The 14417-nt window shown below is 35.4% G+C and overlaps 1 protein-coding gene across 1 annotated transcript in view; it reads left to right on the top strand.

Annotated features, from left to right (window-relative positions):
- Nucleotides 1-14417, top strand: part of pard3aa (par-3 family cell polarity regulator alpha, a) — a 515464-nt gene that overhangs the window by 218853 nt on the left and 282194 nt on the right. The window contains exons 6-7 of the mRNA XM_016282712.1: nucleotides 9166-9266; nucleotides 10253-10336. Coding sequence (XP_016138198.1) covers nucleotides 9166-9266; nucleotides 10253-10336 — 185 coding nt within the window. The remainder of the gene's footprint in view (nucleotides 1-9165; nucleotides 9267-10252; nucleotides 10337-14417) is intronic.

Here is a 14417-nt window from a genome sequence, read left to right as displayed (position 1 = left end):
TCTATCTATCTATCTATCTATCTATCTATCTATCTATCTTCTTGCCAGTTTGTTTTCTTTCAATTAGAGCAGGTTTTGTCTTTCTTTTTGTAACCTATTGATCATGGGTTCAATTATCTGATTTATGCACCTCAGTTTTTGTCTGGAATCAGTGCTAAATGAAAGTTGATTAAAAACAAGATTGAATCCAATATTTTGGTGATAATATAGCATAACGAGAAATGTATAAGCATGTTTTTAGGCTGGTCATTCTTTGACTGGGAACACCATGTCCTAATCAGACACTATGTGATAAGATTCAAAATAAAAAAAATCACAGCCAATCAGAAGAGCGTATGGGCGGGGTCTCTCTGCAAGCGCACTGCACTCACAACAAACTGGAGAAGTACGTAATCTAATTCATAAATATGAAATCATTTTAACATTATTAAAAGTACATACTGAGTGACTGATGCCATCTTTGTCATGGAATACACTTGTTTGTTCAGATTGAGTTCACAGCTTTAGTGTTCATATTTCCTTTAACTTATTTTGCACAATCTGAGGGAAATTATCCGTAGTGGCTTTGAGTATGGCTAGAAAGGTCACACAAAAAAATGATATTAAAACTCACATTAGACACTGAATAAAGTTTGTATACTGTTGTTCCATCTGCCTAAAAGACCTAAAAATACAAAAATAAAAAACAATTTTTGGTGGAAGTTGTTATATCCTGTGCGAGCAAAGTCAATACGTTTTAGTCCAATCCGATAACATTAACTAGCATGTTCAGGAAAAGAACAATCTTCTCCGTGTCAAAATGACCAGAACACAACATGAAGTTTAAAACATCGCGGCTGAGCAGAAATGGCCGATTTTACATCGCCGTCGAGATGTATGTGGATGCTAATGTCCAGCTCTCTCCAGGTGTTATATACCTCTTTAAAAAGAACTGATGTGTTTCAGTATTTGTGAAATCACTCTCTGGAGTTCTCATGAAATTGCCGTTCTGTTTCCACTTTATCCCACAATCTCTGCTAATGTCTTTGTGAGCTCAGGTTTTTGTTGCTTTTTGTAATCACACATATGCTCAATGACCTTCATGGCTTAGAGCCAGATTAATAGCTCCATACGGAGTTAGTGGGACGATCCTCCCTCTTAATCACCTCTAAATTATGATTAATCATGGAAAAGCAGTCATGAGTGTGCGAGATGTGCAGCTCAAGGCATTTCAGAGGTACTATAGCTTTAACCATCTGTTTCTATATCAGGAGAATGTGCTTCGGTCTAACTTTTAAGCCACATTGGTCTTACTGTACTATGGTATTACCATGATTTTTTTGACATGGTACTGTGATAATGCAATTTTCTACCATAACTCTACCAAGAATAATAGCATGATATGTTAGAAATACTATTTAAATACCATACTATATGGATGTAAAGTACTGCTAAATAAATAAATACTTCAAATGTTATGTTATATAAATTAAATTATTTTAAATAATAATTAATGATACAGATGTTAATATGTTCATTTATTAGCAATTTATTGTGTGTGGAGTGTTTGTATTTATTTATAAAAAAAAAAATAATAATTTATACATTTATTATTATTTATAAATAATACATTTTTTAAAAATAATTGAAATAATTGTTTAAAAAGTAAATAAATACATGTTAAAATATAATATAATTTATTAATATTATTATGGTTAATTTGTGTGTATATTTGTATTTATTTATAAAAAAAAAAAAAATAATTTATACATTTATTATTATTTATAAATAATAAATTTTTTAAAAATAATTGAAATAATTGTTTAAAAAGTAAATAAATACATGTTAAAATATTATATAATTTATTAATATTATTATGGTTAATTTGTGTGTATATAATATATTCATAAATTATTAATACATTAAATAATTATTTTTAGAATATAAAAATATTTATTAAATATTTAATTAATTATATTAATATATTGTTTTTAATAAATCATCATCATCAATTATTTGTTTAAAATAAATTATTCTTAAGAAACATTACTTAAGATTTGTTATAACTGATATCAGTCACTCAGCTGAATATTGGGGATATGCTTATGGTCTTGCGATATTGTTGTCACTATATCATTGGACATCCTTACAAAGAGAACAACTCTGACTAAACCAACAAATCACTTCAAAAGTGTCCCCAGACAAAAGCAGGCAGTGATAACTTGATTTTCAATAATTCATGCGCTCTTAAACCTCTGTGTGGGATATGAGAAAGTATTCCTGCCTGTGGTTATTGATGAAGGCATGCCAGCTAAAGGCACTGCCTGCTTTAGGTTTTATTATTGACTAAATGATTGATTTAAACCCTCATAATTATCCGACCTAATTTAATAAAAGTGCAATTTAACGATACTGCAGCCCTACCGAAGCGTGCCGTGGCATTGATAGATATGCCTGTGCGTGTATGAAATCACAGCTGACAGATGATGCATTCAGTGACTGAGCGGGAGAGCAAGAGAGAGAGAGGGACATTGACATTTGTCCCGTGTCCCACTGCGGGTCACTCTGGCGAACTTCTGCTCTCCTTGATCTAGACAAATGCGAATTAGCTCACGTATCTGATTTAATTTACTTAATAGCATTAAGAACCTGTTTGCTCGAAGTAATCCTCGGCCGAGCCAAACTATTATACACCATTAGCGGTGTCTTAAAAAACAAAGGGGAGACAGGTTTAAAGGCGCTGGGGTCTTTGTTGATTTAAGTGAGGGAAAATAAGAGCTGAAATAAAACTTTGCTCATTGGGTTACAGGATGCCAGATTTCGACTGCTGCCTGATTTGTTTATGAGCATTCAGATATGCTGATTGCCAAGCTTGTTTCTGTGGCTCATATTTGGTGGTTTTGTTTTGTTTTGCTTTTTCTTTTCTTTTTGTTGTTTTGTGTTTTGTTTTCATTTGTTGTTGTTTTTTGTGCTTTTTTTTTTTTTTTGGTTTAATCATTCTTAACACTCGCAATTGAAATATAATTTGCACACGTTTTGAATTACAATATATGAAATCTATCGTCATATGATGTTATGTATATCAGTTTGCGTGTGTGTGTGTATTACACTTACATAAACATACAAACATGTATCTATATACCTATAAGCATTATATAAACATTGTATATCTATGGAGATTTTTATACTAAAACCCATCAATGCATGTTGATATAAAAACTAAATAGAGGTAAATATAAAAGAAAGACATTAAAAATGACAAAAACATGAGTCTTTCAGCACGGTACAGAACTGCTGAAAACAGAAAAATCAATGAATAATAAAAGGGGGAACACATTTTATTTCAAGTGCCGAGCTTGTTTTGTCTGAAATGAAAGCGTTAGATAAGCTGACTCACTCCTTACTGGCCCAGAACGAGTACGGCTCTCTGAAGTCTCCTTCTTGACCCACAGGTGCCGTTACAGGGGAATATGAAAGTGTCTGAACATGAGCTCAAAACTTAGAAATATTACCGGCTCGCTCAGCAGAGGTGCACCCGCGAGCCTGACACACAAACTGACAGGTCTCCGACACCGCTCTCATCTCTCGCCAAACAGCTGAGCCGATTTCCACAGGAGACAAATAATAATTGCTGGAGAGATGCTGCAGCTGATATATATGTCATATTACAGAGGGTGAGGCTGTTGAGAAGAATCACACTGCTGTCACAAAAAAAAATACAATAAATAAAAAATGTTTTCGAATGTGAGTTATGTAATCAGATTACTTTTCTCAAGTAACTAGTAAAGATATGCAAAAAATGCATTACTTTTAAATGTACAAGAAAATGTCTGAGTTACATTTTCAAATAAGTATGAAGTATATTATGCATTGACTGACAGCTCTCCTGGCCTCATGTTGAGAGAAATCGGGAGTGAGTGCAGGGCGTTGTGTGAACATGATGCTTACTGAAGATCTAAACTAAATGTGAACATGCATTTACTCATCTCACCTGCACAAACACAGGTTCAGTATTCCTCAAAATGAATAAAAACAGTCAAATGCAAACCTGCAATAATTAAATGTTAAATAAGACAAATATACTTTGCTGCTGACCTTCAATGATCCAATTCAATCAACCATACTAAGCTGAAGAGTGTAGAAGTTCCTCTGTTTCTTCCTATTCATATTCATTTCACTTTTGGTGTAAAATGGCTTTTACATTTTCTAAAAAAATATATAACTTTTTAATATTAAAAACAAACAAGCAGCCCAGGTGAAAAAAAAAAATTACACAAAAGTAATGTAATATTACTTTCCACAAAAACGTAACACAATTACTTTTTAAGGAAGTATCACCAAATTGTAATGCATTACTTTTGAAAGTAACTTTGCAAAAATATAACTTTCTATATTAAAAACAAACAAGCAAGCCCAGCATAAATGAGTAAAAAGTAACATAAAAGTAATGTAATGCATCACTTTCAATAAAAAGTATCTAAGTAATGCTATTAGATACTTTTTAGGGAGTAACACAATATTGTAATGTATTACTTTTAAAAGTAACTTTCCCCAACACTGGTCGCAGTGCTTTGTAGTAAAAATCAATTAAATTCAATTTGCTTCCAGTCAACAAGTCTTTCTTTTAAACAATGAGAAATGTAGATTAATTTTTGCAATTATAGCTTCTCTTTGTTGCTTTGCTGATGTTTGTTTGTATTGATGGGTAGATTATTTCATCCGTATTGAAGACATGAAAAATACTCGGATGAAAAACAAGTTAATCTAAGATTCAATCAATGCGCAAGATGACAGACCTATTACGAGGCCTGATTACAGGCGTGCATTAATGGATTTACAGTTGCCTGTTAATATCTCCTGTGACATGATAAGTGTATGAAATGTCTATACCAAATGGGCTATATTTTTTCATTTGACACTCCAAATAAACAGTGGCACAAACCAAGCGCAGTGGGATAGTGTTCGTTTAAGTAGATTACAGTAGTGGCTCAGCTTTATGTCCGGTAATGACTTTAGTCATCATTTAGGTCCTTTTAGCGTTTGTTTCCCCAACACAAATACAAATAAGCGTCTCGAAAATGATGAGTAGTGTGATCCATTGACTGCTGTAATGGAGATTTTGTTTTACGGTGGGATGAAATGACCCTGTGTTTGAGAGAAAGATGTGAAAAACCCAAGTCACGTTCAATTAACTCAGTCTAATTCTTTTAAAAGTCTAATTGAGGTAATAGGAGTTGCCTCTGAGGGACAGACGTTCTATAATGGCGCATTGTGGCGCCCGCAGTAGGGCCTTTCATCTCCATTTTTTTTTAGAACGCCTACTTTTTGAGTACGCTTTGGCTCTTGAACCTTGATTTGACTGTTTCTTTATTGTCTCGAATGCTCCACATCAAACAAACTCATTGGGTTTTAGTTACGTGTCACCTACCGACCGCAACGGCTCCTCGTAAGGGTCACTAGTTCCTCCAACCAGACATGAGAAGTTTTGGACAGCTGTAGTATTTCTCACGCCGGTCTAATTTGTTATGTTTGGATTTTTCCATGTTGTTTTTTGGGGGTTTCGCTGGAGATAATTATCGACTTTTGTACGTAGTCAGGAACTTGAGTGAGGTCACTATTATTGGACATCGTAAATATTTGGATAGTCATTGTTTGAGAGGCTCTGTACAAATTGCCCGCTTCCTTATATTTTTTTTTACGGCACATTTCCAGCACTTTACGCTGGACAAGAAAATAGTCCTTCGGTCAGTTCTGGGTTAAAAACGCAAAGCTGTATGCTTGCGTATAGATTTTAAGATATTCTCCCTCCAAAATCCATCTATTCCTGAGAACATTGGTGAAAATAATTGTTGGCTTTTGTAGCAGTTTCACATAAACTCCACTTTGCAGCTTATTATTAGCCTACTGATTATTTATCAAACAGAGCACAAAAAACTAAATCAAATATGCAGTTTTGCACTTGAATATGCATTTAATTTGCTACTAAGTGTCATAAATAAAACTTTAATGGTTGCCAAATCCAGTTGCTAGCTCTGAAAAACACAAACATCTTAATGTTTTGGATACTTTAAATGTTCTTTTCTTCCAGTATAGGGTGCATATTGTGTTAACCTTAGATTGGAAACTGGAACTGCTGTTTTTCTGTTCAGTATGCATTAGTGGTGTGACAGTACATGTATTTGTACAAAAATGATTTAGGTATGCTCTTTTGATTCGGTATGCAGGTGTACTGATCAAATACAGCGTTGTTTTAGTTAATGCACGTGCAGAGCTTAATTTGAAACTCATAGTTTTGTGTATCTTTATTTTAATGAATCAATATGGATACTTAAATCCCAAGATTGATCTTTAAGTCTATGCTATTTCAATTGATGCATGAATAAAAGCTTTGTGTACTTTCGATGAGAAACAAAGTGTTCATTTTATTAGACAATTCACGAAAACAAGCATCATGTCAATGATTATATTTAAAGAAAAATTGGAGTAGAAACTTAATTTTACAATTTAGAAGTTAAAGGGGTCATATGATGCAATTTCAATTTTTCCTTTCTCTTTGGAGTGTTACAAGCTCTTGGTGCATAAAGAAGATCTGTAAAGTTGCAAAGACTAAAGTCTCAAATCCAAAGAGTTATTCTTTATAAGAGTTAAGAGTCAGCCTAAAACGCCTCGTTTAAACACGCCCCCACATGTCTACCTCACTATGTGGAAAGATTTGCATAACACCGCCCAAATGTTCACGCAAAGAAAGAAGGCGTAACTTTTATTCTCACTGTAGTATTGTTGTTGCCGCCGCCATGTCATGAAGACGCTGTGTGTTTCGTTGTGAAAGTGAAACTACTTTGTTTGGTCTTCCAAAAGAGGACGATATCTGATTCGTCATGCCTGGAGCTGATCTGTGCTGGTTGCTGAGGGAATACATCAACTTTGCGCTGTGGATCGCCGGATCGGCTTTCACCGTGGACGAAGCGGAGTCCAGCCCGGGGTCGTCACATGTGGTTGCCGCAAGCCCTCCGTACGCTCCTTTGTCGAATCCGCTGCCTCTGCTCACTCAGCCCTCCGGCCGTTCCTCACGCTAGCCCCCGGCCTCTGCTCACTCTAGGCCGCCGTGTGTGACGCTGTGTTTCGTTGTGAAAGCGAAACTACTTTGTTTGGCCTTCCAAAAATGGACACGGCTAGAAATCAGTGGTTAAGTTGTATTTACAACACTGTTTACAACAACTGGGTTTTCATGTTTTTGTCTCGTCGCTCCGGCCGGACACGGCATCAACAGTATGGTAGGTGCGTAACATTTCCATCACACGCTTGAGGTATTCGGCCAATCACAACGCACTGGATAGCTGACCAATCACAGCACACCTCGCTTTTTCAGAACGATGAGCTTTGTAAAAATCGACGCGTTTCAGAAAGGCGGGGCATAGAGGAGAAACAATAATGTACAGTATGTGGAAAATAATGTGTTTTTTTAACCTTAAACCGCATAAACACATTTCATTACACCAAATACACAAAATAATGTTCTTTTTAGCAACATCATATGACCCTTTAATGTAAAAACTGCTTTATGTGCAATTAATGTGTTTACATTATTTTGGATTATTGTATCTAAATATAAATTGCAATTTGATTTAATCATTTGGAGTCTGTTGTTAATTGCAACCTTTAATATTATAGTAATGTGCAAGTAATAGAGCTCCCTATATAGCATGCAACATTAGCTGAGATAATGTAATCATGATGTAATTGAGATAATGTGAGACAATGTAATTGAAACTGAATTCAGTAAACTGTTTAATTAAATAAAAAACTTACAAAATCATGACTTCAAAACTGAGGTACGTACTGAACCATCATTTTATTGGGCTGTTACACCCCTAGTATGCATCAGACGAACTGAGGCTGTGACTGAGGTAGCAATAGTACAAACTCTTGTGGTCTCTGTGTGTAAATTCGACCTTAGACCCAATGCTAGAGGCCAAACCTCTCCTCCTGTCACTAACTGTCATGTCACACCACTGTCACCTTCCTGATTTCATCTGGTTGATCTGGAGGTCAGACGCTGGTTGTCTCCCCAGACGGGAGCTTCAGGCCCTCCAGTGAGGCATCAGTAGGCCTCTGTTTGCATTTCATCCAGCATTCTGGAGATATCACCCGTTTCCTCCTATAATCCGAGTTCCCTCTGGAAAACTTTCTCCCTCCAGCTCCTCACAAGCCAGCAGTCTCTCAAAATGACCGACCTCCTGCATCTGCCAGGAACAATAATCTAATGCACTGTCTGTCTAATCGCCAGCTTTGTAACCTCTGGCTTCCTGTAACTGCTGCACTGAGTGGCTTCTGGCCTTCACCCAACTCACAAACGCGCACAAACACTCACATATCAGCAGAGCCCTAAAGCACCCGAATGAAGCGGTGGCTGATGTCGATCTTCTCCTCTGGGATGCACAGTGAATGACCTTTTCCCCCTGTGGTGGGCTGATGCAGGAGTTTTCATTGGAGCTGGCATCTGGCAGGTGTTCAGAACCGGACAATGGAGCGTCTGGCATCCAGCCTCATTTTCTGTGTCCGTCGTTACCGCCGCCACCACAGGCAAAGTGACACTTTGTGTTGTGTGCGAGTGACTTTGTGACAGGGACCGCTCTCTGCTCTCCTCACCCGCCTGCACCAGCTCTCAGGGTCTGATGTGACGGCCCTCGCCGCTCCAGTTTATCTCTCACTGCTAATAAGCTCATTCTCTGGCTGCAGACAGCAGCATTCACAGCGGAATGGAGACACTCCAGCACAGCTGCATGTCTCATGAAACTTTCACTCCAGCAATACTCAATATATGTATTTATTTTTCATGTTTTTGTAATAATAGTCAGTGACAAAAATGTTTCTATTTTTATTTATTTTTTTAGGGGACATCAGTAGCAGTCCTGGCTTACTTTATAGTTTAAACATGACAAGACAGGACCAAAGGGGGGAAAAATAGGGAATAAGGACAAAACAACATTTAACCTATAATAATCATAGAATTTAATAGTTTAATAGTTGAAATGTCCGGATCATGCGAAGTTAAATAACCTGAAATTATATGTAATTATCATTAAATGAGTTTGTTTTCCCCATAATGAAATTGTATAGTAATGTCACAAAAAATAATAAATTTAGAACCATTGACTCACAGTGTGTTTCTTTGGTGCTCCACAGGAAGAAGAAGAAGAAGACGAGGAGAGAGCAGACAGCGGGAGGAACGGCAGGATAGAGCCGGTGGGAAGGGCCGACTCCTGTGTGGAATCAGCTTCACTCGAGTGAGTCCTCACAGGAATGCTTTGTCTTTCTCACAACCAACAGCATCTAACAAATCATCTCAGGGAGTTCACTCGGAAAAAATAAAAAGCTACTGAACACAAAATGAGATATTTAGGAAAATGTACAGGCTGCATTTTTCCATGCATTGGAAAACTGTGATCAGTGGCTGTCAAGCAACAAAAAGTATTTTAAAAGTAGTCCACACAACTAACAATATGATATATTTTTAGAACAGATTGAAGTCTAAGTATACTTGTTTTATAGTTTTTGTATCATATTTTAACATTTATAGGTTAATTAAAAAGTGTGTCTCTCAACAGCAACAGCTCATCCAATGGCAAGAGTTTGGGGCGGAGCTATCATTTTTTGCTGACCAATGGCAGATATATACTATAATTTTGATAGTATTACTATCTACTAAGAATATTCTACTGTTTTTATTTTTATTTTTCCACTTTAATGATCATTTCAGTTACCATTTTAGTAATATTGTTTTGTTTTCAGTTTTATTTATTATTGTACAATTCAATTTTTGGGTGATCTAGCCTTCAACTGTCTGGAAAAGATGTCAGTTTAGCAGACCGCAGCACCGCATCACTTCATGCGCTCATCTTTTTTACTGATGTTTGTTGTCCTCTCTTTATCCCATGCGTTCTTGCCATATGTTTCTCTCTCACAGGTGTAGTGTGCACTCCCTGACTGTTAAAATCCCAGAACCGGCCCACTGCAGGTCTCAATCTGATCCTAATCACTTAATTGAAGTGTCTGTTTGGGTCCTCCATCGACCCGTGTGTCTTAATGGCCCCTGGGGTTATAGATGGACTCGTGCTGGGCTGGATCTAAACTAGCCTTAGCTTCCAGCTCATAGCTGCTCATAGCTGCTCTGTCATGCTCGAAACTTTTTTATGTATTGCCTTTTCTTTGTTTACTTGGTTCTCCTGTTTTGTTTCTCCTCTCATTGCCCTCATTTGTCAATGTCCCCTAGTGAAATGTTGACGCCGGTTGAGGTGTCCAATGGCGGTGGGCCGCTAGGAATCCACGTGGTGGCTTTCAGTGCCAGAGACAGAAGGTAAAGCTCTACAAAGCCACATTGTCTTCACTGAATTCATTTTGTTCTTGTCAACTCGTTCCATAGACTGTGTTTTTTAATATTTTCCTTTCTTGCAGTGTTGTTCTTAAAGGGATAGTTTACCCAAAAATGAAAATTTGCTGTTTATTTATTCTACCTCAGGCCATCCAACGATATATTATTTTAGTAGCAGTATTTATGTGTTTGTTTGTTTGTTTGTTTGTTTTAGTACATCAAGGTAAACTAAATGAAAATAAGAAATGTTGACTAGGGGAAATGAAAACAAGATGACAGACATGTTTTATTTGATCTCAGTTAACGTTTTATTTAAGTAACAAAAATGTTTTTTAGTTAACTTTATATTTGCAGTATTTTTATAGAATGAAATTAGTGTTCTATTTTTAGTAATAAATATAAATAAATAAAATAAAATAAATATAATATTTTGAATAATTTTTTTGTTTTATTTTTAATTGTAAAGTTTTAGTCGTTTTGTTTCTAAAATACACCTAGATTGATAGATAAATAGAATTTTGACCATAGGTGACACTTTTTCTTCAGTAGAAAAGTACAGAATATTTTTAGCTGAAACCATGCCTCATTGGTGATTCATAAAATGCAAGTCAATGGTGACCGGCACTTTTAGAGTAAAGAAAGCATATACAGGCAACACAAAATTAATCCCCGTGTCTCCTGACGATATATTGAGGTCTTATGAAGTGAAACGATCGGTCTGTGCAAGAAACTGAACACTATTTACAACATTATTACCTGTAATCCATTGACTTGCATTTTATGAATCACAAAGGACCACGGTTTCAGCTAAAAATCATCTTTACATTTCTATTGAAGAAAAAAAGTAATCTACATCTTAGATGACCTGAGGGTGAATTTTCATTTTTGGATGAACAGCTCCTTTAAGACTGACCTGTTGTGTTTTCAAGTAGCTCTTGCCCGTAATCCTCTGCATCTTTCAGATTTCTCTCATATCTTGAGAATCATATTCCCTCAAGGTGTCTATGCAGAAGTTGACTTTTATTCCCCAGCATGTACCATCCATTTAAACTGGTTTTTCGTCATTCCTCAAGGACGTATTGACAGTGTGGCTCTCTCTCGAGTGGGTTCTTCTTGAACACATGTGGGACTTCTATAACCACATTCTCCAGCTGAATAATGAAAGCAAAGCTACAGAAGCTCAGATTCTGTATAAGGCCATAGAAAGAACAGAATGGGACACTGCTAAACACTCTGCTCCCCTCCAGAAGGACAAAGGGGACGCGGGGCATGGCGGCAAATAAATTAGGCAGCTTTATTGCAACAAGAAAAGCCTCAATCCGGCCAAGTCAATTCGTCTAAACTGCTTCACCCAATCTGACTAAAAGCTCATCCATATTATTGGTCATTCTCAACAGCCAAGGTCAGCTGTGGTAAGAAATGCTAAATGATAAAAGGAAGGTGCAAATGAATGAAAAAGTGTTCTAATCAAGTCAGTGACGACTATAAAGGGATTTGCAGAGAGCTGTTTATAAGCAGTAAAATTGCACCGCATTCAGACCTAATTTGATGCTGGTTTATGAAAAAAAACAAAAAAAGGTCTTACTATGGTTGATTCTATGACTATCTTAAGTTTCAGTGTATAAACGAATAGCCACACAAATTCAACAACATCAACAATAATAATAATAATAATAATGTTATGTTGTTGTAGTTGTTATTGTGTCAATGTCGACAATCATTTATTTGTAAATATTAGTTGTTGGGAAACGGCAATATTATTATTATTATTATTATTTGTAATAATAATAATAATAATAATAATAATAATAATAATAATAATAATCTGTTATTGTAGATATTATTGTTTCACTGTGCCAAATTCTAAATATATTGAATATTGGACATTTAAAAATAAATAATAATTTATTTTTAATGAAATTATTATTATAATTAATTAAATTCATTATTATTATTATTATTATTATTATTAGATATTATTGTGTCACTGTACCAGATTCTAAATATATTGAATATTGGACATTTAAAAATAAATAATAATTAATTTTTTAATGAAATTATTATTATAATTAATGAAATTAATTCTATAACATTTATTGCACAGCCTGCTATAAATATGTTTAAAGTATGGGTGTATGCATCTTTTCATATATTGGCACATTTCTTTCTGCTCCCATTCTGTAGTAATTTGTCCTTGTCGTCGTGTCCTTGAATGAATCTCAGGCTTGTAAATTGTCACACACCTGATACTTTAGTTAATAACTAATCAGAACGGTCAATTATACTCACGCAAACACAATGGCACACTTCCACAGCAACACGTCTGTAATGACTTCGTCAGCTCGTCTCGTGTGATTGGTGGGAGGTGTTGAATGTTAACTCATTAGCATCTTGATAGAGGGCACGGAGGTGACGGCAAGGGCTCAGAGTGTCAGCTTCTGAAATGACCAGCGTCTTCTCTCTGCCAACAGCGTGAGGCGCGTGACATCTCAGAAAATTACTGAGACGTGGAGTCCTGCGGAAACACGACTCCAGTAACGAGATCTCATCACGTGACCAGCGTTCACGGCAAACAAGGCAGGGTCTAATTGCTCGGCGTAAATGGATCCTGATTGCGCTGTTATTCAATTAAAGACAGTGGATAAGAACAGGTGGTCTCCTTCTCGCTGAGTCTTCTGGGCCATCGCTCAAGAGACGGCCACTCTGCTTATGCTAAAAGCTGGTTCAGATGCATGACATATATAATCCAAATGCTGCATATTTCTGAAATCTCTTTTACACTGCATCGTCAAGTGATATACTAAGGGAGACTTAATGTGTTGCATAGGCTAAATATCAATTAGCATACTTGTATTACTGCCAAAAGGTCCTTACTTTGATTTGAAAATGCATACTTTCGAATAAATACAGTACTGAGATATAGTAATCTTGCAAATTATTTAGGGCAGGTAGTATGCAAATTAGGAAACAGTCTTAAAGGTACAGCCAAACTAGACACATTTATATGCATGCAAGTGCTGTCAAGAAGAAGTGCAAAAGTACAAATTTTCTGTATTCTGACATGCAAATACACACTCTCTTTCACAAACACACATTCATATATATATGTATATATATGAATCATATATATATATATATATATATATATATATATATATATATATATATATATATATATAGAAAAGTTATATATCAAAGTTAATGAAAAATAAAACACTAAAAACTTATTTTAAATTGACCATTTTGTCTAAATAAATGAAGAAAAATACAGTAAAAGCTAAAATTAGATCTTAAAGTACATAAAAGTGAAAATTTAAGCATTACAAAATTGTATAGCACGATATGAAGAATTGAAATTCGTTTGGAGATTCGATTTCACAGTGTGACTGATAAACAAAATTAAATCCAAATAAATCATTTTGTCTAAGTAAATAAACAAAACTATACAATAAATTAAAATAATGCAACACTAAAAACTAAAACCCAACATTAAAATACTACAAGTAAATGGCATCACTGCAATATAGTGCACAGTACAAAAAAAAGCATAATTATGTCAAGATCATTTAGCAGAATTTTTACATTTCTAACATTTTAAAAGATGAACCTTTAAGTGAATAAATAAATAAATAAATAAATACATAAAAAGGGAAGTACTACACAATACACAATTGCATATCTACTTGCAGATAAATTATTTAATTAACATTGATTTATTATACTATAGGTTAATGATATATCTTACATCCTCATTGTTAATATTTGGTATCATTTATAGTTTATTTTAATTCACAACAGCAACTAAAGAGCACATTCTGTCGGCCATATTTGTTGCGTGTTTTGAACTCGTTTTGCACACTTAAAGTTTAGTGTGACCGCACTTAGACTCTCTGTTTTAAACTAATGACTAATGAGTGTCTACAGATTGTCCATCAGTCCGGTGGGAGCTGAACTAATCCTCGCTCTTCCCCACAGCTGCTTGTTCACACACACACACACACACACACACACACACACACACACACACAACCACACACACACACACACACACACACACACACACACA

The sequence above is a fragment of the Sinocyclocheilus grahami genome, unplaced genomic scaffold (assembly GCF_001515645.1).
Source record: "Sinocyclocheilus grahami isolate Dianchi unplaced genomic scaffold, SAMN03320097.WGS_v1.1 scaffold164.1, whole genome shotgun sequence".
NCBI classification, from domain to species: domain Eukaryota; kingdom Metazoa; phylum Chordata; class Actinopteri; order Cypriniformes; family Cyprinidae; genus Sinocyclocheilus; species Sinocyclocheilus grahami.
The sequence above is the reverse complement of the archived record's forward strand: the minus strand, read 5'-3'. Positions and strand labels throughout refer to the sequence as shown.